Source organism: Purpureocillium lilacinum (assembly GCF_023168085.1).
Source record: "Purpureocillium lilacinum CBS 284.36 DNA, scaffold_4, whole genome shotgun sequence".
NCBI lineage: Eukaryota > Fungi > Ascomycota > Sordariomycetes > Hypocreales > Ophiocordycipitaceae > Purpureocillium > Purpureocillium lilacinum.
This window is the reverse complement of record NW_027072114.1, coordinates 209,611-230,621: the sequence shown is the minus strand read 5'-3', so window position 1 is coordinate 230,621 and position 21,011 is coordinate 209,611. Positions and strand designations below refer to the sequence as shown.

Here is a 21,011-nt window from a genome sequence, read left to right as displayed (position 1 = left end):
CCTCGCCGCCCGAACCAGCGTCAGACCCCGCCCGCGGCACTCGCATCGCCGCCCGCTCCTCGTCGACCTCACCTGCCCAGACCCCGTGTCACCGGTCTGCTGTCGGCCGTGGCCGCACCCCGTCTCTGACTGTGCCGTTTCGTCCCGCCGACTCTCCCAGCTCGCCGAAGACTAGGCTGCTGCTTCCTGCTCCTGCCCTCTTCGTCCCGCAGCCATGTCGTCGTCCATCACCATCCCCACCGGCCGATCGGCGACGGCTGGCTACCACTCCAAGGCCGTCGACAGCTCGTCGGGCAGCTCCTACTCGAGCTCGCCCTCGCCGTCCTCGCCGTCCTCGAGCCCAAACGCAAAGATGCTGCACGCGCGGCGTCCCAGTCTGCTGAGTGCGTCCCCTGATCCCCACGCTTAGACTGTCTCGCCCTAGGCGGCCGCGAGCGTGGCTTGTCTTCGTCGTTGAGCACGGCCCGCTGACTGACTCTCGACAGGCTCTGCCATCTCGAAGCAGGAGTCCACCGTCATCAACATCGGCGACCCTGACGGTCCGCCTCGACTGGTACGTACGGTGACGACGCGGCGAGCCCGAGCCTTGCTGACAGCCTAAACAGATCTCTTACCTGTCGTCGAGCCAGGGCTTTGCCTGGAACCCAGGTAGGTCCCGCCTCATATCCGTCTGGAACACGCCGCTGACCCGATGCAGAAATCTTCCTGCCGTCCTACGTCGACTGCGACTACGAACCCCTCGAGAACCACTGCGAGCCGGTGCACGAGATTGTGCTCAGCGACGAAGAGTCGAGGGAGATGCTGCCGCAATAAAGGCCGGCCACACTTAGACCCGTCGTTCTCACGAAGCTTGGCGCTAGAGAGGGCATCTACTTCTGTCTAACCCCCCTTCCCCTGTACTTTGACCCGGCGTTTGGCGAGTGTGTTGGGATCTGCGAGGACGCAAGTGCGCTCCTCGGCTTGGTTGACTCGTACGGAGTGCCCGGGACAGGGCTGGCATTGCTATTCTGGACTTTACTTGGGCGCGCGGGCTTCTTGGGCCGCGCGGGCGAGGCGCACATGTGGCAGTACGATTTACGACTTGTTATGGATGGGAGGCGCGTTGGTAGCAGACTTGACCTGGTGCCCCAGGACCAGGGGCTTTTATCGATTTTCTTTTTGCCACTATCCGTACTGTCTGCGTGACAACGCGTAGGCGCCTGGGATGGCGATGTGTCCACGCATTGCGCGGTTGGCCCCCGTGGGTGCCCGAGAACATGTGCCGTCCTGAGCGTCGTACCAGGTCTGGTTGGTCGTCCTGAAGCAGCGGCCCCGAGGAAAAGTTGACGCCCAGCAAGACACCCACGGACGTCGACTGGGCCATGTGAAACGCAGTCGAGCAAAGGGGCAACCTCGAATTAGCAGCCCAACGTCGTCGAGTCGAGAGCCCCGCATGCGACGCTGCTACCCCACACTCACGGGCCATTCTCCTACAGGGGCTTGAGGGGGGGCCTGCGGGGCGCCGGCGCTGCTGGGCTGGCTGGGCCTTCCAATTGCTGCCCGCCTCCAGGCTGCCAGCCATCCAACCTGGAAGGGGGCTTGCCAGGCCGCCCGTCACTTGGCTAAATGGCTAGGGCTTAGCGCAGGCCATCACCTCGGTGGCAGCAAGGCGCAGCGAGCGGTGGTTGGACGACCGAGATGACCTCTGCAGTGGACGGCCTTGCTCGCATGGGTGGAAGGGGGGGCTGAAGACAGGCAGGCAGCATTGGGCCCGAAATGCGGCGGCGGTTGAGGAATGTTGACGGAATGTTGGGACTGCTGGTTTTTAGTGGAAATCTACAGGGGCTGCCGCTGGGCGGCAAGGCGAGCAACTTGAGGTCCGTCCATGGGAGGAAACACCTTGGAAGGTTGGTATTAGGGGGCCCCAGACCATGGACCGCCCCGACCAAGACAAATTCGATCATGGCCGGCCATCTATGCGAAATCGACCTGCCAGGTTGGGGCTCTGTTTGGGTACCTCGTCGACCGAGCATGACTCGGCTCGTCCCCGACGGACCGGTGCCTTCACCCTGGGTCATCTCGCTTCACCCGGCGTGCAATATGCGATGCCGCGCAACCTCGCCGTCGTCATCGCCATCGCGTCCAAGCAATGCGCCCTTGTTCTTCGGACTTTGCAGCAAGGCCTACCTAGACTCTCATACCGGCGTGCCGCCTCCCGGTTCAAACAATCAGTGCCTGGACACGCAGTGGAGCGCACCCAATTAGACATCCATGGATGTTGTTGCCGGATCCGAGGCGCAGCGTCTAGTGACAGTGAAGCGAAATGCTTCTTTGACTAGCTCTCCATGAGAGAGATGGAGCCTGTTTCGGCACGTTTCGCGGGAGATTGTCACGTAGGTACTCCGGTCCGTCAGTAGACAGCCGTCGTGCGTACGCGGGCCACAGAGAGTTCTGCGACGTGATGTCGCCTCCATGCGGGAAACAATTCATGCACGGCGCTGGTTTCGTCAAGCTCGCAGGGAAGGGGGCGATGCAGTGCGTGTTTGGGATGGAACGGTTGGGCTTTTCATCCCATCTGTAGCTTCCAGAACTGTACCGCAGCAACCCCAGGCGCGTCTTGCAGCGCTTTCAGGGTCAGATCCGGCACCAGGTGGAAATGTTGAAAACGCCCGCCACGGTGCAGCCGCAGCGCAAGCCCCTCCAACCGCCCGCCCGGGCCGCACCTCAGCAACCACCCGACGCTGTAGCGCAAGGCAAGTAAACAGTGGACACCCCACCATCGCCAATCAACGCGGCAGCGCGCGTCAAACCGCCTGCCTCAACTCTCGCCTGCACCGCTTCAACCAACGCATCGCGCACCTCTTCAGCTGCGGCCAAACCAGCGACAGCAGCAGCGGCAGCACGCACGCGTGCGCAGCCTCACCATGGCCACCGACCCCGTCGTCGCCCAGGTCCAGCGCAAGATCGAGCTCCAGGCCCCCGAGGACCTCGCCTACCTGCTCGCCAACGTCCGCCGCGCCGCCGCCGACCGCATCGACGAGGCCTTCCCCCCCGTCGAGGGCGCCGCCCGCGGCGAGGACCGCCTGCGGAACCAGATCGAGACGCTCGTCAACGAGGTGAGTTTCTTGCCGCGCCCCGTCTCCCACGTCCCGTCCTTCGTCGCATCCCGCTGACGTGCGAGCTATGAATGCAGTACATCGACAAGACCTTTTCCCTCGCCGCGCCAAACCTCTCCATCAACGGCCTCCCCGTGCCAGACAACCTCGTCGCCGGCGGCGCCTCGGCGCAGGACCTCGACGACACCGCGTACGAGCCCTTCGACACGCGCAAGCGGCAGCGCATCGCCGACCGCACCGCCGAGGAGGAGCGCCTGCTCGAGGAGGTGGCCGCGCTCAAGCGCTCCGTCCCCGCCGCCGCCGCGGCACAGCAAGCCGCGCGCGTGCGCGAGGGCCTCGACCGCGACGAGGAGCTGCTGCGTCGCCGCGTGGCGTCCTCTTCCGCGGCCGCCGCCGCCGAGGACGGGCCGCGGGTCGGCGCCCTGCCGCGGCAGGACGGCGTCGAGGAGGCGTTTGCGGGCGCGGTGGACGCGCTGGGCAGGCTCAAGAGGGACATGCCCGCCGTGGTGGCCAAGATGGAGCGGGCCAGGGTTGCCGGCGAGTACGTCGTTACCGAGGGGCGGTGATGGCACGCCGTGTGCTGCATGGAGGACATGGGACACTGCGAGGACTTGGAGTTTGGGCGTAACGCGGGACGATATCCAATTGATTCATTGAGCCATGGGTTGCAGCCTCTCTGCGAGTACATCTATTACACGGCGCAACGCCGCCATGGCAAACAAACGTCAAACAAAACCACACGCACCAGACTGTCGGCAGACTGCGCGAGAGCCACCGCCGGCTAATTCCGCGTTGTATATTCATTCTCCCTCTACTCCATACGCGCCTCTAACCGTCTGATCCCCTTTTCGAATGTATGCATTGCGTGCCCGGACCCGAACCTCGCTTGACGTAAACTCAGGCGGCAGCCGTCTGCTTGTCGCCGGCCTCCACGGCGGGAACGGCCTCGGTGGCGTCGGCAGCGGGCTTCTCAATCTCGGAGCCCTTGTTCTCAATGGTCTTGCCGTCGTCCTTGTTCTTCTCCCACTTGGCGGGCTTGGCCCACTGGGGGTCGTGCCAGGGCCCGGCGTCGCTGTTCTCGCAGCCGCCCTCGCACTCGCAGGCGCCGCCAAACTCCTTGGGCAGGTTCTCGGCGGGCACCTGCTTGAGCAGCTCGGACTGGTAGCCGGAGCCGAGGATGTTGATCTTGGCCACGGTGACGGGGTCGAGCCAGCCCTTGACGACGCTCCAGACCGTCGAGAAGCCCCAGGGCGCGTTGATGAGGTACAGCTTGCCCAGGCGCTCCGGGTAGTAGTTCTGCGAGATGACCGACGCCTGGCGCACGTACGAGTAGACCGACGGCACCTTGGTCAGGGTCACGCCCTTGAGGTCCATGATGGTGCAGCACGTCTCGAGCAGCTTGCCGGCCTTGCGCGAGCACGCGGGCAGGCGCGGGTCCGCCACGCGCTCGTACTCGACGGCGAGGTTGGTCAGCATGCGCTCGCCCGAGGTGATTTTGTACATGGCCGTCAGGTCGATGCCGCCGAGCGTCTCGATGTAGATGGGGCGGCCGTCCTACGGTGGTCAGCGGGGGCCACGACTGCACGATATTGCGTGGGCCTACCTTGTCCGTCTTGTGGTAAAACTGCTTGTAGTACTTGGCGAGCTCAGCCTTCTCGGGGTAGTCCCAGGTCGGCACCGTCTCATCCAGCTTGGTCTCGGCTCGCCACTTTTCGCACTCGACGAACCTGCAACGGGTCAGCCCTCGCTCTGAGCGATTCAACGCCGGGAGCCTGCTCACATCTGCTTGGACAGGGCAACGTCAAACTTGCGCGCCCGCAGGAACCGGAGCTGCTTCCGTTAGTATCGTGTCGGCCGGGGATGGCGGGCGAGGGGCAGGGGTCTCCATTACCATGGTCAACGTGTCCAACCGCTCCGTGTAGCCCTCGGCCTCGAGCATCATCCGCAGCTGATGCACCTGGGCAATCTGCAGCTCCGTGAGGAAGCCCGGATGGCCATCCTGCTTCTCGGCCGCGGTGTACGGGAAGTCGTAGTCGTCGTACTTGGGGTCCAGATCCATGGCGGCGGCGTTGGTGGGGGGGCAATGGGCCACGTTGAGGCAATGGGGGGAGAGGGACGGCGACGGGAGGGCGAGGCGAGGCAAGAAAAAGTCGGGACGACGGGGACGGGTATGCCCGGCGTATTTGAGGGGCGGAGACAAGGGGACGGCGACAAGGGAGACGAGAGGAGCGGATGAGGGAGACGAAAGCGAAGCGGAGTGTGACGGTGAGGATAACGGGAGGCGGCGTCGACGGTGGTCCCCTGGTCGCCCCGCGCTTATTTACTTGCAGTACAGCGTATTTGCGTGGGTAGGTAATTTCAGCGGAGCGGCCGGCGCCCTCACAGCGCCCAGCCTCCTGCTGGTGTGCCTGGGGTGTGTGCACGTTACAGCGCCCCGGTCCGGCCAGTCACGGCGCCGCTGGTTGGGGGCAGCGGCGAGCCTGGCCTGGGTGCTGGCGGCGTTTTTGTTGGAGACGGCCGCCTGGGCCCGGGCCTGTTAGGTTGGGTCGGTGGGCAGCACCATCACGCATCCGCCACGTTGCCACGCAATCCAATGCCTGTGACGTCGCGAGCCAGAGCAGCGCTCAGGGACCACGGCCCACGGACGGTCCCAGCCCCGTCGGCCGCCCCGGGCGAGTCGTTGCCAACCCAAAACCTCCACCGTTCGCCGAATTGGCTCGAGACACGTGCCTGGTCACATGAGGCGTCTGGAGATGCAGGCTTCAACGCCGCCCCACATGGTTTGCGCCGCTGCTTGCCGGCGTCCATGCTTTATGCTCTTAGACAGTTTGTAGACTCGACAGCTCACACGCCGCCGACCAGACCATGAGGACCTCCCAGCAGAGGATATCCCTCATCAGCAATGCCTCTCGCCAGATACACAGCGTGACCTGCCGTCGGCCGCGGCGGTCGTTTCACCTCACGACGCCCGCGAGCCTCCCGCGCCGGCGGCACTTCTTCACCTCGAACCCGTTCCTCTCGAGCGTCGACGACTCCAAAGTTTCGCCGACGCCCTCACAGGCCCTCAAAAACGAGCAATTGGCATCCTTGGCGCCCACGAAGCGCAAGCCCACGCGGGCCACGACGACCAAGAACTCGCTCCGGCGGGTGGCCATCATCGCGCAGCAACCGAAGCGCGGCGCCGACGGCAAGCCCGTGGCCGAGGGCGCCGACGAAGATGACCCGTCGACGCGCATCAGCGCGACGTGCATCGCCGAGTCGTTCAACATGCCGCTGGTGCTCGAGATCCTGCAGTCGCACGGGTTCGCCATCGACCCGGACAACACGGGGTTCGACGCCGGCGAGGTGGTGCACGCCAAGGGCGTCAACGGCGGCGACATCTTCGTGTTCCCGTCCGGGACCATCGTGACGTGGTCGCTGCCGCCGGACGTGGTGACGCGGCAGCTGCTGCGGGCCGCCGAGGACCCGCACCCGGCCGAGATGTGCGAGGAGGACGACCTCGACTTCGTGGCGGACACGGCGCGCGCCGAGAGCACCATGAAGGGCGACCTGGTGGTGCTGGGCACGCGGCGCGAGCACCGCGACGGCGACCGGCTGGACACGACGCTCGCCAAGATTGCGTTCTCGTCGGGCCTCGCGCGCAGCACCAAGCTGGCGGTGCTCGAGACGGCGCTGACGTCGTACTTTGAGAGCACGCGCAACATCCCCGCGCTGCTGTCGCAGGGCGCCGGCGTGCCGCTGGGCCGCCGCTTCATCCTGCAGAAGACGGGCGAGCTGCTGAGCCTGCGCGCGCGCCTCAACCACTACTCGGAGCTGACGGACTCGCTGCCCGACATCTTCTGGGACAGCCGCGCCGAGCTCGGGCTCGAGGGCTACTACGACCAGGTCGGGCGCGCCCTCGACGTCAACGTGCGCATCCGCACCCTCAACCAGAAGATGGACTACGCCCAGGAGATTGCCACGGTCCTCCGCGAGATGTCGAGCGAGCAGCACGGCACGCGCCTCGAGCTCATCATCATCCTGCTCATCGCCGTCGAGGTCGTCTTTGAGCTGAGAAGGATCATCCTCGAGTGGGGCCAGGAGCGCGAGGCAGAGGCAAAGGCGCAGGCCGAGGCGCTCGCCGCGGACCTGACGACCGCGGGACAGCGCAGGGCGTGAGCGTGTCGAAGCACGCGGGCGGTGCAGTAGAGCGGGCGTTGTTGGGCGTACTATGGCGTGCGCATTGTGCATAGATGAATGATACCCATCTCTCTTCCTCCATCCGTCTGTCGCCGGCAGTCATATCACCGAACCGAAGTCCGCCCCGTGAGGTCCACTTGGCTGATACGGGATGTGCCGTAGACTCGGCCACAGGACACTCGAAGCACGGTCTTGACCCCCCGAGGCATCACAGCAATGGCATGTACCTAACATCACCGGCATCACGGGAGCATCGCACACGCAGCTGAGGCGAAATGGGCTTCCATTACTTGCTCAGGCTAGTAGCCACCCACTAGCTCTAGGTCGGGTCCCGGACATGTCCACAGACCGACCAGCCAGTTCGAGGTGCCAACTGCCCAGCGTCCGCCCCAAGGTTTTTTTCTAGTTTTTCTCGTCCCCGGTATCCTTGCTCCGTCGCTGACCCAATGACCAAGCCGTCGTCGCTGCGCCCAAGCAGGGCAGTACTGGAATCATACATGAACCCCAGATCGAACAGCCGCCCAGCCAAAGTCAGCAGAGCAAGGGCGCCGGCGCCTCTCCGCTCTCCAACCACCCCCTCCTCCTCCCACCGTAAGAATGTCGTCCGGTGGCATGCACTGCGTTGATATCGTGGTGGCATCGTCTGCCCGCGAGCCCGTCCGGTCTTCCGCCAAAGCTTGCAGCTAGGTCCACGCCCCGTAAAGTGCTGCAAAAAAATGTGCCGAGTAACCCGATGCGCCTCGCCGTCTTCCGTGCTCGCCCGCAAATGCAAAAGCGTGCAAATCGCCTCCCCTCACCACCGCCTCCGCCATGACCAGTAGCTGTGAACCCTGGTTCCGGGGGCTTCTGCCGCCCCTTTCTTCCTCTAGAAACCGTAGTGCCGGGCAGCAGTGGCCCACGGCCAACCAGGGTATGTTCGACATCGTTTGCGCCAACGCAACGCAGGCTGAAAACGACGCTTAAAGAGAGAACCGCGAGGCCGTCGTCCAGTAGACACGTGGTGGTCGTGTCCTCGCGCGACGCCGCTGCCGTCGGCAGACCAAGCCCGGCACGCCGACCGCCCATTCGCCAAAAATCGTGCGAATAATGTACAATCCAACATAAATCAGCTCCAGCCCGTTCTCCGTGACTGCAGAAAACATGTGCTCCAAAACGCCAGTCTCCCACTCTCCAACACCGCCAGCCGTTGCTCGTGAGAGGGTGAGGTTAGGATTGGATCTCGCGGGGCGGACCGCGGGGGCGACCGCCGCCGCCGCCGCCGCCTCCGCCGCGTCCCCGGTAGCCGCCACGGCCGCGCCCGCGCCCGCGGTTGTAGCCGTTGTGCTGTCCGTTTTGGGTTTGCCAGTTGCCCTGGGGCTGCTGGGCCTGCGGCAGCCCCAGTGGTGCCGAGGGCATGGGCTGCTGCGCGTTCTTGGGGAGGTTCGAGATGGGGCGGGGGATGGACTCGGGGTTGTCGTATACGTATAAGCTCTTGTCGATGGCGGGCGGGATGGGCTGGATCTCGGTGCCCAGGTCCCGTTCGATGTTGTAGAGGTTGAACCTGTCGTCCCAGTTGATGAGGTTGATGGCGAGGCCGAGGTGGCCATAGCGGCCGGAGCGGCCGATGCGGTGGAGGTAGGTTTCGGCGTTCTTGGGAAAGTCGAAGTTGATGACGACGTTGACGGCCTGGATGTCGATGCCGCGGGTGAGGAGGTCGGAGCAGACGAGGTTGCGGCAGACGCCGTTGCGGAAATCGTGGAATACGCGGTTGCGGGCCTGCTGCTGCATGCGGGCGTGGCTGTAGAAGCAAGAGTAGCCGAGTTCGGTGATCTTCTTGGCGAGCAGCTCGACGCGGTTGGTCGAGTTGCAGAAGATGATGGACTGGTTGATTTGCAGCTTGGAGAAGAGGGTGTTGAGGCAGTGCACCTTTTGCTTTTCCTCGACAAAGGCGTAGTACTGCGTGATGCCGCGCAGGGTGAGCTCGTCCATGAGGTTGATCTCGTAGGGGTTCACCATGTTGCGGTCGGAAAAGTCCTTGACGGACAGGGGGAAGGTGGCGGAGAAGAGCATGACCTGGCGGTCCTTGGGGTGGAACTGCAGCAGCTGCTCGATGACGGGGGTGAACTCGGCCGACAGGAGCTTGTCGGCCTCGTCCATGACGAACATGGGGCACTCGCTCAGGTCGGCGACGTTCTTGCCCGCGAGGTCGAGGATCCTGCCGGGAGTACCGACCACGATATGGACGGGGTCCTGGAGCCGCAGGATGTCGTCGCGCAGGCCGGTGCCGCCGGTCGTGACCATGACGTTGATGCCGAGGTGCTTTCCGAGCGTCTTGCAGACCTGTGACGTCTGCATGGCAAGCTCGCGTGTGGGGACGAGGATGAGGCACTGGATCTTGGACACCTTGGGGTTGATGCGCTCCAGCACGGGGATGACGAAGGCGGCAGTCTTGCCGGTGCCGTTCTTGGCTCGCGCCAGGATGTCGCGGCCCGTGAGGGCCACGGGGATGGCCTCTTCCTGGATGGGCGACGGCTTCTCGAAGCCGGCTTCGAAGATGCCCATGAGCAGGTCGCGCTTGAGCGCAAAGTTTTCGAACTCTAGGCCTTTTGTTTTGGTGACATCCTGCGAGTGTTAGCGCGCGCGCGCGCGAGCGAGGTGCCGGGGCGGGGGCGGGCGGATGCGTGACGCCTCACCTCTGTTTGTTGCCTGTTGTCCTTGGCGGGGAGGTTCAGGTTCTTCTTCCAGTCCTCATTTTGAGGGGTGCCGTCGCTGTGCCGGTCAGCAAGCCGTGTCTCTCTCGTGGCGGTCAGGGACGCTCCGGACGGACCTGAGCTGGGTGCTTCTCAGCTGATCTGCCAGCTGGTCCGACATCGTGTGTGCTGTTCTTTCGGTTTCGTCCGCGGACAAGCCAGCCTGGAGGGCTCTGTGTGGGTGCGCAAAAGCTGCTGCGGAGGCGTGGTTCGTGCTCGGCCCGGGAGCTGGCCGGTTCGAGGGGGCGCCGGCGATGGTGGACGAGGGCCCGAGGAGCCGCGTGGAGAGCGTGGGATTCGAGGGTGGCCGCGTCGGGCCGTCTGCGTGGGTGCTTGCGTGGGAGATCGCTTGTTTGGAAGCACGGGCCCGTTTGTTCGGCGGCGGAGTGCTGCTTTGGTGCGTAGAGTTGAGGGATTGAGAGATGGAGATTGAAGTTTCAGGCCGCCGGGCTGTGGGCGACGATGGATGTGGGTGCAGCTCGCAGGCGGTACGCGGTTTTCAACGGTCACGTGACGCGGGGTCCGCTCTCGCCTGGAGGCTTCAACGCCCCCCCAGCGGCGGCAACGGCTGTCGGTCACGAGACGAGGCGAGGCTTGTCAAATGACACACACGTACACACTACCTCGGATGCCACTGGCAGAGTGAGCCATGGAAATTTGTTTCCTCATTCTAATCATGTCTACTTGCGGGATGTACAAATGAAACGGTATCTGGTCCCGCAGTGCTCGCGATATTCATACAGTCTGTCCGCCACCACACACCACACACGCTCTCGTCACTCGTGCATCTCGACTCCTCCGTCCTCACAGCTTCATGCCCATGGCCTTGGCCACCCGCAAGCTCTGGCGCATGCTCAGGTCCAGCATAATCTCCTCGCTGCCGCCGGGGATGGCGTAGGCGCGGACGTCGCGGTACAGGCGCTCGACCTTGCCGCCCTGGCCGCCGCGCGAGTAGCTGAGGCCGCCAAAGATCTGGCTGGCCTCGCGGGCGCAAAACTCAAAGGTGACGGTGGCCTGGGCCTTGAGGCCGGCGATGGGCCCGCCGAGGCGCAGCATGGCCTCGGTCTCGCCCATCTTCTCGCACTGGTAGATGAGGTTCTCGAGCCAGTTGTACGAGGCCTCGATCTGGCGGGCCATGTGGGCGAGCTTCATGCGGATGACGGGGTGCTCGATGAGCTTCTTGCCAAAGGTGCGGCGCTTGTTGGCGTACTTGACCGACTCCTCGTAGCAGCAGCGCGAGAAGCGCAGGCACTGGATGATGATGCCCATGCGCTCGTGGTTGAAGTTTGTCATGATGACGCGGAAGCCCTGGTTCTGCTTGCCGAGCAGGTTCTCGACGGGCACCTTGACGTCCTCAAAGGTGATGTAGGTGGTGCCCGAGGACCAGACGCCCTGGCAGTCCATGCGGCGGGTCGAGACGCCCTCGCCGCGCTCGATGAGCAGCAGGCTGACGCCGTTCATGCCGGGCCCGCCGGTGCGCACGGCCGTGGTGAAGTAGTCGGACCAGATGCCGTTGGTGATCCACTTCTTCTCGCCGTTGACGATGAAGTGCTTGCCGTCGTCGCTCAGCTTGGCCTCGCACGTCAGGTTGGCGACGTCGCTGCCGGCGTCGGGCTCCGTGATGGCCAGGCAGATGCGCTTGTCGCCGCTCAGGATGCCCGGCATGATGCGGTCCTTGAGCGCCTGCTGGCCAAACTTCATGACGGGCGGGCAGCCGATGCCGAAGCCGCCGATGAGGTTCCACACGAAGCCGCCCGACCCCGTGCGCGACAGCTCGTCCGTCACCAGCATCTCGTGGAAGAGATCCCACTTCTCGGGCGCCACCGACTTGACGCCCGCCGCGTACTCGGTCGGGTACTGGATGCCCAGCAGGCCCGCCAGGTACCCGCGCCGGCCCATCTCCTTGTAGATCTCCTCGGGCACGCGCTTGGCCTCGTCCCACTCGGTGACGAAGGGCTCAATGTCGTTTTCCACCCACTGCCGGACCTCGGCGCGCAGCGCGGCGTGCGTCTCGTTGAAGTAGGGGGAGTGGTACTGTAGGGCCGGGTTAGCTACGACGGCACGCACGGATCGAGTAGAGAGAAAGACATACCCCTTGGTACCATGACGGGTCGGCAAACGGAATCTGGTGGCCAAACGGCTCGAGCGGCTCGCTGTCGTCGCTGTGGCTCGCCGACTCCTTGGTGGCGGCCGTCACGGCCGGGGCGCTGGGCGCCGGCTCCGCCTTGGGCTCCGGCTTGGGCTTGCTGTCGAGCGAGCCGACCTGCAGCTTGGCCTGGTACTTTTTGAGGATGCCCTCGTTGTGGTACTTCCAGAACTGCTTGGAGGCGTCCTTGCCGCCGACGCGCTGGAGGATCTTCTTGCCGCCTGCAGGTGAACGAGTCAGCAACCATCGTGCCCTTTCACCTGCGTACCACTCCGTCCGGACTCCGACTTACCCGGGTGGTCATCCTGGAACGTGGTCACATCGTAGACGTCGCCGTCGACGATGATGTACAAGCTGTCGGGCTTGTTGTGCGACGCGACGTCGCTCGTCGTAAAGACCTTGGACATTGTGAGGGATGAGGCCGGAGGGGATGGCGAGGGAGACGGGTGTGTGTGATGGGAGAGGGGAGGGAGCCAAGCGGGCGGGATGGGTTACGACGGGATGCAAAGGGTTCGGGGACGATTTTAAGATTTCTCACACAGGTCCGGAGAACCCCAGGTTCCCCAGTCTTTAAATTCAATCGGCGGGACAAAGGAGGGCTGCTGCAATCACATGCCATGTGCCGGGCGCCGGAGGTGGATGCGGCGTCGCGCCCACGGACGGAGCTAAGTTTCCAGCAAGGTGTGCTCGCATAGGCAAGCACAGGCATGAGAAGGGAAACGCCTCCGGCGGCCCTCCCCAGAGCCCCCACAGGAGCGCAAATGCGAGCCACCGGGTTGGCGGGAGGGAGGGAGACGGAGAGTCTGGAGCATCACGATGGCGCGGCGTGGTCGTCGTCCGGGGCCGCCGCCGCCCGTGCTCGGCTGTGCTCTGCTCCACGTTCAGCACGCTCCCGTCATCATCATCCCGCGCCCGCAACGCGAGCCGTCCGGACTCTCCAGACAAATCAAGAGGCATTTTGCGGTCCAGTCATGCGGGCAGTCGCTCCCTTGAAAGGGAATGCGTGAGCGTCATGTGCTGATTTCTGCAGCGGCCGATGGCATCCTCCATCCATACCTTGCCCACCACAGCTTGGAGCGTTTGCTGGCGCTGCATGCGGTGGCACATGGAATTGCATGTGAAAACTCATGCCAGCCAGCCAGCCAGCCAGCGGATCGCCCCGAGCGCTCGCTGGCCCTGGCCGCTGCAGTGCGCTGTCCTGCGCTGTCAGTGGTCAGTCGTCGGGTCCCCCCAGCGCCCTTTGGTGCTGGCGCCCCGGGGGTCCGATGCGATTCTGGCGGCTGATGTCATGCGGCTCCAGTGGGGCTCGGCGGCAGCGCCCCCAATCTGGACGCCCCCAAGCCGAGGCCCAAGCCAGTGGGAGCCCCAGCATTGCCAATGCCGCCGAGGATGCGTGCGCTGCTCCCGCCGGTCGGAAATGCACACGGTGAGGTGAGCAGAGGCCCCGGAGATGAAAGCCGCATGGGGGTCGTTGCACTGCAGCAGAAGCCATGGCGCTGGTTTCCACGGAACGCTTCCGCCTTGGTACCTCAGACAGATCACGACGTTGGGAAAATTGCAAGATTGAACGATGTCAGGCCATGGACCAGTCTCATTGATAGTCCAATCTATCTCCCAACTCGGATGAGTTGAGCATTATGCCCTCTTCCTGCACAAGGTGCCAAGTTGCCAAAAGGATCCCAACCGTAGCCATGCGCCAAAAACGCCTTTGCAGGCAAGCCAAACGAAGCCAGTGCCGGCCAACCGAGTGCCATCCGTCACAACCGTCGCAACGGCCGTGGCCCATGCAACGTCCGTAAACTTCCATCAGGGTACGCGATACCCTCGTGAGCAGCTCCTTCGCGCCTCCCGTCCGAGGCTTTTCGCAACGTTCCCCCGCGCCTACAACCCCTGACAGGCAGCAGTGTTACGCCCCGCCAGCCCGCGGCTTCGCCTTGGCCGCCGCCTTTTCCTTCTTGTCCTGCTTGAGCTTCTTCTTCGTCTCCTCGTTCTTCTCCTCGAGCTTGCGCTTGTGCGCCGCCTTCTCCGCGTCCGACTTGGGCACCGGCTTGAAGAAACCCTCGAGCCGCGCCTGCTGCGAGCTCTTGAGCTGCTTCTCCAGCCGCGCCCCGCCGCTCCTCACCCGGTCCTCCGAGAAGCCCTTCTCCGTCACCAGGAACGTCACCAGGCCCTCGATGTCGGGCTTGTCCCACTTGAAGTCGCACAGCGGGTCGTCCGCCTTGCGCACGTCGGGCTCGAAGAAGAGGTCCCGCGCGTCCTTGTACGGCCAGTCGTCTGGCAGCGTAAACTTCTTCTTCGAGTCCTTCTCGATGGCCTCGACCACCTTTTCGAGCGTCCCGTGTTCGCGTATGAGCTTGAGCGCCGTCGTCGGGCCAATCTTGGGGATCGGGTCGAGGTAGTCGCAGCCGAGCAGGATGCAGAGGTCCACAAACTGTATTGTCTCGTCAGCGTCACGGTCCACGTTTGCAAAGATCCCATCAACGCACCTGCTTGCGCTCCATGTTGAGGCCCTCGAGGACCTTGTCCAGCCGAATCTCCTGGATCGGCTCCTTGCGCTGCTCGCTAAACGTCAGGTGGCGCAGCAGGATAGGCGAGTTGAAGCACAGTGTATCCATGTCCTCGCTGGCCGCCGCGTACACCTTGCCGGCCTGGGCCAGCACCGCGCACTGCGCCTCGGCCTCGGTCGGCGCCACAATGTACGGCACGCCCATGAGCTTCAGCAGCCGCTGGCACTCGGCGTTGTGCTCGCGTGTCACCCGCACCGTGCGTCGCGAAAACTTCTCCACGTCCTCGGCCGTGCCCGTCTCCTTGGCCTCCTCGAGGCCCTCGGTGGCCTCTTGCTTGCGCTGGAACCGCTTCGCCAGCTCGCCCGACTTGAGCTTGGGCGGGGCCCCGTCAAACACGTAGAGCGGCTTGATGCCGTTGTCCACCATGCGCAGCGTGCGGTAGAACATGCCCATCAGGTGCGACGTCGTCTCGCCGCTGTCGTTCATGAGCTGCTGGCCGTCGGACCGCACCGCGATGAGGAAGCTGTAGATGCTCATGGACGCATCCTGGCGAGTCAGCCCGGCGTCGCCGAGTCGGGGCTGAGGGGATCACTTACAATGGCGACCTTGCGGCCAAACTGGTTCTTGATGTCGCCCTCCTTGATCGCCTCGGGCGCCTCATCCTTGATGATCTGGAAGAGCTGCTTGATGCCCATGGTGCCGGTCGCCGCGCAGCGGTTCAAACAGCGGGTGCGGTTTGTCGGGTCGTAGACGGATTAGATGGCAATGGCGGTGACGGAGGTGCTGTCGGTGGCCAGAAACCTGTGTTGAAAGTGCTGCTCGGCGATTCTGCCAGCCCGGAGAGCTTGTTCAGAGCTGTGTCTGGTGAAGGTGGTGGAGCGGGACGCGCCAAAAAGTCATGACGCGCCCTGTCGCGCGTGCACTTTAATGGACGCCCCACCACCCAGGCACCCCGTTGCTTTCAATGTGGGTGGCAGCGGCAGTGTGCTCCAGGCCAGGCTCCATGGCACAACTTCAGTCACAGGGCACAGTACGTGACAGTTAAAACACCGCATGGCGAAAAAGGCACAGGGTTGCAGAACGCACATTGAAGTCGCCCGTTTCGTATTGAATGCTTCACTGCATGTCCCGAGGTCACCACCGCCCAGCCAAGTGGCGCGTCCCCCTCTGCCGTGCGGTCAGGCGAACCTTTGCGCAGAGGGCCGAGGATGGCAGGACGCGCTTGAGCTGGAAGAGCATATGGTCATATACAATCCCTCCTCATCCTCTCCCTGATTGAGATGCCTCGGTGTTTGCTATACCGCTCGGAATACAAAGCGTCAAGGATGGATCTCGCCTTGCGCTTCACCTTGCCGTGCGGATCGTCACGCAATCAAGTCGTCACAGGCACGTGGCATCCGCGGCCATCCCAGGCATCCCGGCGTCCATTAGTCTTGGGTATCGTACATGGCGAGGGCGTCTCCGCGCCGTGAGTATCAGTCCTCCTCGAAAAAGACGCGCTTCCTTGCATTCCCGCGGCTGCCTTCCATGCTCTCGAGCGCCTGGTCAATCTCCATAATGTCCAGCATCTCCGCCTCGACATCGCGGCTGAGGTCTGCGCTGACATCCGCGGCGTCCTCCAAGGTGTTCATAAAGTCGAAGCCAACGCGGCGCCGTGGTGCCACGGACGGCGAGTCGCCTGCCCCGGGGGACGCTTCCAAGTCGCCCTGGCCGTTCAGCGCCTTCAGTCTCAGTGTGCCAGGCTTGGACATGCTGAGGTTGTACGAGAAGCTCGGCTTCCTGCCGTCCCGTCCGTGCACGATGATGGCGTCTGACCGCTCCCCCTTGGAGAAGAGGCGCTTCCGCTGCGCATCGACGACGCCGCCAACCCTCTTTCCGGGTCCATCGTCGCCCTGTCCCACAATCACAATCCTCGTCTCGCCGCGCAGGAGTACATCCACCGGCAACCCGCCGTCGCTGTCGACGTGGTCGCCGCTCCGGGACGGGTCCGCAACGAGGCTCACGCCGCAGCACCTCTCGCCCAAGAGTCCAGTCGACAGATCGAGGAGCTTGACCATCCGCGTCGGCTGCGCGCCGCTAAACAGGTTGACGCCGCCGCCCGAGCCTCTGCGCAGCTGAGACTCCCAGAAGCGGGAGACGCCAGGAATGACACAGACGTGCTCGTAGCCGCCAACCCACAGCACCAGGCTCTCGTCTTGTGCCGTACGCCCCGTCGAGGGCAGAGCCACGGTGCTGACGCCGCCACGGACGGTCGACAGGCGGTCGAGTGACGTTGCAGCACTGAGAGACGCAGTCGCCTGACGGCGCGTATGCGGGGTCATCGGGGCAAATTCTCCAGTCTGGTTCTCCTTGGCCTGTGCGGCGACGCTGCGCAGCGCGCCCGTGCCCTCGACGTAGCCCGATACGCTAAAGGCCGTCAGGGCCGCACCGCGAACTCCAGACTTGAGCCTCGTCGCCATGGCCGCCGAGGGAGACGAGGGGCTGACACCGTCGACGTCCCAGATCCCCCACATGCCGTCTGCCAAAAGAGCAAACACCGCGCGCCCGTGGGAGACCCAAGCTGCGTCGAGGATGGGCTTCCTCGCGGCCGAAGGTCTCGCGAATGGCTGGTAAAGGGACAGGAGCCAAGAGCCCTGCGAAGGAAACGGTCCCGTGGCGTCCGAGTCCGGAGGGAGCGACGAGACAGCAAAGTCGTAGATTCGGGCTGCTTGGTGTGGAGATACTGTGAGGAGTTGGGTGTTGCGCGTAGGGTTGAAAGAAATGGCCGACAGGGGTTCCGGCAGGAACTCTGTCTGGAAAGGTTCAACTGCCCGGTCTGGCTTGTTTTTGTCGTCCAGAGACACGTCCCACAAGTGCAAAGTGCCCGAGGCCTGCCGAGAGCACGCAGCAACGACAGCCCGGCCGGCCCCGCGTCGCTCCGGAGATTTGGGCCGGAGGAGCGTCATGGCCAGTCCGTCGCTGTGTCTCGTCTGCCCACCTAGAAGGACAAGCGACTCGCCCCACGCCCCGGATCCAGCCCTTCCGGAGAGGAGGTCCGTCCGCAGGTCTGGCCGCGCCTTGCTCTCCGGCGACGGCGGGGTGAGCGGCAGCGAAATCACATAGACGTCGCTTGTGATGCACGACACCGCAAACACCATCTTCTCGGCGAGTATGGGCGCGTCTCCAGCTGCAGCCTCCTCGGATGTGCATGGCGCCATCGGCATGACGGCCACATTCAGCACCGCCGTGCCCAGCGTCAGGTCGAGCGTTTGTATGATCTCTGCGTACGGCGTCTGCTCGGCGACGTCTTCGAACTCGGGCTTGTCCTCGAACTTGGGCGTCGCGTGTGTCTTGGCGGGGGGCTCGTCATCGTCCGAGTCGATGATCATGACGGCGTCGTCCGCTTTGCCGTTGGGCTTCTCAACGGGGACCTCTTTTTTCGCTGGCTTGAAGCGCCGGCCGCCTCGCCATACTAGCGTGACGCCGTTCTCATGGCCGTATATGAGAACGGTGGCACCCTGGGGTGATTGCACCGGGTATGTCTTCACATCGCTGATTCGCCTCGAGAGATTATAGCTGCTACTGTCAGTCTTTGCAGGTGTCGCCTGTGGTAGTACACGTACGTGAACTGGGTGTTTTGCGCCGTGCGGCGAATCCGCGGCGTCGGGGTGCCCATGGCGAAGGGAACGGTGGGTGCAGAGCACCCGGGTGCGAAATCTTATGATCGTATGGAATTCAAATGAGACTCAGTTCATGGTGCCGCAGCAAGGTTGATGATTGCCGTCGTCAGGGTTCAGTAGTTGAGCTTGAGATGGAGTGGTTGGAGCTACAACTTTTCGGAACGCGCTGGCGCGTGCAGCACAGGGAGCTTCCAGTCACGTGACAGCGTCAACGCCCAGTCTCACCGTCACTCGCACACTCATGCGCAACTCAAACACTCACAACAGAACGGCACGGCACGTTGTTCATTTCACGCAATCCGGTCAGATTTCCAACGGATCTCATGCTCCATGAGCAAAGACAGCTTCTGCAGTTACGTCTTGTATTAAGTAGGCAGCAGTGCTTCCGTACCATGCGCAAACGCACATCACAGCTCGGGACAAGAGGCATATAGTGGACGTGACTTTTGCTACGAGCAACCATACATACATCTCTCGCACTACCTGTTGGCTTCCATCGCTCCTCGTATCGCGAAATAAAGAGAATAAAAAATAGGTAGCAAGTTGGCGACCATGACGCGACCAGGCTGCCGTGGGGGCACCTGATCTCGTCGTGCGTATCCCAAAACGCTGGCCGGCTCCAACAAGCCCGTCCCCTCGGTCGAGCCCGCAGCGTCGTTGAACTATATGTACCGGAACACTGGGGTCGAGACACACGGGGGGGTCGCCGTGGCAAGGCGGGCGGCCTCGTCGCGGCAGTGCTGCAACACACTCTGCTCGGTGAAAGAAACGGTAAACGGAGCAATCGCGGTGTCGCATTCATTTCTCGAGTCGCCAAAATCAAATGGTGAAGATCAACGGAGACGTAAGGAGTGGACGGTGTAGGGAGGCAACAAGGTGCGCCGCACGCCGCGGTCGGTCGTGTCCACCAGGCACACGTAAAAAGCATCCCTACGCCCTGAACAAAGGAGTCAAACGCCGTCAGGCCATCGGTCGACGAACCAATGACATGAGCTTCATCCCAATAACGCCGTGAATGCCGGAGGAGGTGGTGGTATTGAAAGGAGGGTGGTTTATATGGTGGCAGATTGCGCTGTCATAATTGGCGTTGTCGGTGGAGCTCATGCGTTGGTTACCTGGGCAAGTCAGTGTGCTGATTCAATGTGTCGAGGGGATTTGCAACTCACCCGAAGGATCCTGCGGGAATAGTCCTCGTTGTCGGCGATGCTGCCGTCGCTCATTCTCCGGTGAGCCATGACGGGGTCGAGGCGGGCATCGGTCATGGAGATGCTGCCGCTGCTGCCGGGCGGCTTAGAGCCGTTGATGAACGCGTTGACGGCGGCATTGCGGCGGTGGTCCTCCTCAATCTCCGCGTTACGCCTCCGGCGGACGAAGAAGAAGATGCCGCCGATGATGGCGGCGACGCCCACAACACCCACGACGACGCCGGCGGCGATGCCGGCTGTGTTGGGTTTGCTCTTGCTGTCAGAGTCGGGCGTCTGCGACGCAGCTTCCGTCTCGGTGACGACGGGGGCCGAGGGCGTCTCATCACCAGCAGTCGAGGAGCTGGTCGGCTTCGAGGTGGACGAGGACGAAGACTGCAGGTTGGTGGCCTCGATGTTGATGCCAAGGTTGAATGTCGAAAAGAAGCCGGGGGTGCCCAGTCCACCGCAGGCCTCCGGGTCGTACCACGGACAAGGATAGTTGCACTTCTTGTCGTCGACGAGGTCGCCCTTGGGCGGGAGGGCAAAGCCGCAGTAGCAGCTGGAGCCCTTGAGGCCGGACACCCAGAACTTGTCGTCTTTGCAGGCCTGGTTGCAGGTGCCCGACGACATCTTGTCGACGGCCTTGTGGAGGGTCATGTTGCCCACGGACGAGTAGCAGCCCTGTGACTTGGGGGCGCCTTCCAGAGGAAACTCGGATGGGCTCTGCTTGCCCTTTGCCTGGCGTGCGACCTTGGTGCCGCCCTCATCGCGGAGAACCCTGGTGGGCGTGTCGGGGGCGGCCCAGACGTTGGAGGCGGCCAGCAATGCCACGAAGGCGACTGTTAGGGTCTTCATTGTGGCTATGTCGAAATGGAAAACGGTTGAGCGAGGGTGCGAAGGAAAGACTCGGTCGAGCGACGCCTCAGTCACGGCCGCAGTTCGTGACTGATGCTGTTTGGCGACGTCGACAGTCGTGAAGAACGCGGTCGGGGATGAATGAATTCGACTCCACCAGGGCGTCGAGTTGGACGTCGGGCGGCAGCGTCAAATGTCGAGACGGGGGCGCCGAGTCCAAACAATGGTCCGTATCGACCACGAAGAAGCGTCGACGGTCGGCTGTGCTCGAGTCTCGATGTCGTCGATGAGGAACCTGGCGTGGCCCAGTCGGCTGGGACGAACGGTCGAGGCCCCTTGTGTTGGCCAAGAGTCAGGCTGCTGGGTGAGGAGCAGAAGCGGTAGGCGGCCTCTGCATCTGCTGACCCAACTGCTCGAGATGGTCGAGAGACGAAGTCGAAGCGGGAGGCTGGTGATGCTGTGGGGGGTGGCAGCCTGAAAGAAGGAGGGACTGGAACGAGCGACGGACGATTTGGTTGAAAGGGGCGACGAGTCGAGAGACCGACGATGGTGCCTGCTGGGGGAGAGCGAGAGGGAAGGGGGAGAAACAGAGAGCGTGAGAGGGAGTGGGAACGGGCGCGACGGGGGTGGAGGGCGTGTGCAAGGTTGTGCTGGTCG

The 21,011-nt window shown here is 63.5% G+C and overlaps 9 protein-coding genes across 9 annotated transcripts; 3 read left to right on the top strand and 6 right to left on the bottom strand.

The window, feature by feature from the left end:
• Positions 1-214: 214 nt before the first annotated feature.
• On the top strand, positions 215-813 carry PLICBS_005242 (uncharacterized protein; the record flags this gene model as incomplete). Its single annotated transcript, XM_018318904.2, has 4 exons — positions 215-383; positions 486-553; positions 606-648; positions 698-813. 4 exons carry the CDS (start codon positions 215-217, stop codon positions 811-813), a joined length of 396 nt encoding a protein of 131 aa, XP_018181378.2.
• A 2,090-nt stretch (positions 814-2,903) lies between these two features.
• PLICBS_005241 (uncharacterized protein) lies at positions 2,904-3,661 on the top strand (the record flags this gene model as incomplete). Its single annotated transcript, XM_018318903.2, has 2 exons — positions 2,904-3,095; positions 3,173-3,661. 2 exons carry the CDS (start codon positions 2,904-2,906, stop codon positions 3,659-3,661), a joined length of 681 nt encoding a protein of 226 aa, XP_018181377.2.
• Positions 3,662-3,992: 331 nt separating this feature from the next.
• PLICBS_005240 (cytosolic factor, phosphatidylinositol/phosphatidylcholine transfer protein) lies at positions 3,993-5,154 on the bottom strand (the record flags this gene model as incomplete). The annotated part of the gene is made up of 4 exons (XM_018318902.2): positions 3,993-4,649; positions 4,699-4,822; positions 4,876-4,925; positions 4,987-5,154. 4 exons carry the CDS (start codon positions 5,152-5,154, stop codon positions 3,993-3,995), a joined length of 999 nt encoding a protein of 332 aa, XP_018181376.2.
• An 806-nt stretch (positions 5,155-5,960) lies between these two features.
• On the top strand, positions 5,961-7,253 carry PLICBS_005239 (uncharacterized protein; the record flags this gene model as incomplete). The annotated part of the gene is made up of 1 exon (XM_018318901.2): positions 5,961-7,253. One exon carries the CDS (start codon positions 5,961-5,963, stop codon positions 7,251-7,253), a length of 1,293 nt encoding a protein of 430 aa, XP_018181375.2.
• A 1,227-nt stretch (positions 7,254-8,480) lies between these two features.
• Positions 8,481-10,124, bottom strand: PLICBS_005238 (DExD/H-box ATP-dependent RNA helicase dhh1; the record flags this gene model as incomplete). The annotated part of the gene is made up of 3 exons (XM_065600680.1): positions 8,481-9,875; positions 9,947-10,022; positions 10,081-10,124. The coding sequence occupies 3 exons, from the start codon at positions 10,122-10,124 to the stop codon at positions 8,481-8,483; spliced, it is 1,515 nt and encodes a 504-aa protein (XP_065456752.1).
• Positions 10,125-10,807: 683 nt separating this feature from the next.
• Positions 10,808-12,556, bottom strand: PLICBS_005237 (uncharacterized protein; the record flags this gene model as incomplete). The annotated part of the gene is made up of 3 exons (XM_018318899.1): positions 10,808-12,037; positions 12,096-12,370; positions 12,442-12,556. 3 exons carry the CDS (start codon positions 12,554-12,556, stop codon positions 10,808-10,810), a joined length of 1,620 nt encoding a protein of 539 aa, XP_018181373.1.
• A 1,499-nt stretch (positions 12,557-14,055) lies between these two features.
• Positions 14,056-15,351, bottom strand: PLICBS_005236 (elongation of fatty acids protein 2; the record flags this gene model as incomplete). Its single annotated transcript, XM_018318897.2, has 3 exons — positions 14,056-14,580; positions 14,636-15,202; positions 15,253-15,351. 3 exons carry the CDS (start codon positions 15,349-15,351, stop codon positions 14,056-14,058), a joined length of 1,191 nt encoding a protein of 396 aa, XP_018181371.2.
• A 780-nt stretch (positions 15,352-16,131) lies between these two features.
• Positions 16,132-18,311, bottom strand: PLICBS_005235 (uncharacterized protein; the record flags this gene model as incomplete). The annotated part of the gene is made up of 2 exons (XM_018318896.2): positions 16,132-18,211; positions 18,259-18,311. 2 exons carry the CDS (start codon positions 18,309-18,311, stop codon positions 16,132-16,134), a joined length of 2,133 nt encoding a protein of 710 aa, XP_018181370.2.
• Positions 18,312-19,415: 1,104 nt separating this feature from the next.
• Positions 19,416-20,354, bottom strand: PLICBS_005234 (uncharacterized protein; the record flags this gene model as incomplete). The annotated part of the gene is made up of 2 exons (XM_018318895.2): positions 19,416-19,430; positions 19,482-20,354. The coding sequence occupies 2 exons, from the start codon at positions 20,352-20,354 to the stop codon at positions 19,416-19,418; spliced, it is 888 nt and encodes a 295-aa protein (XP_018181369.1).
• Positions 20,355-21,011: the final 657 nt, after the last annotated feature.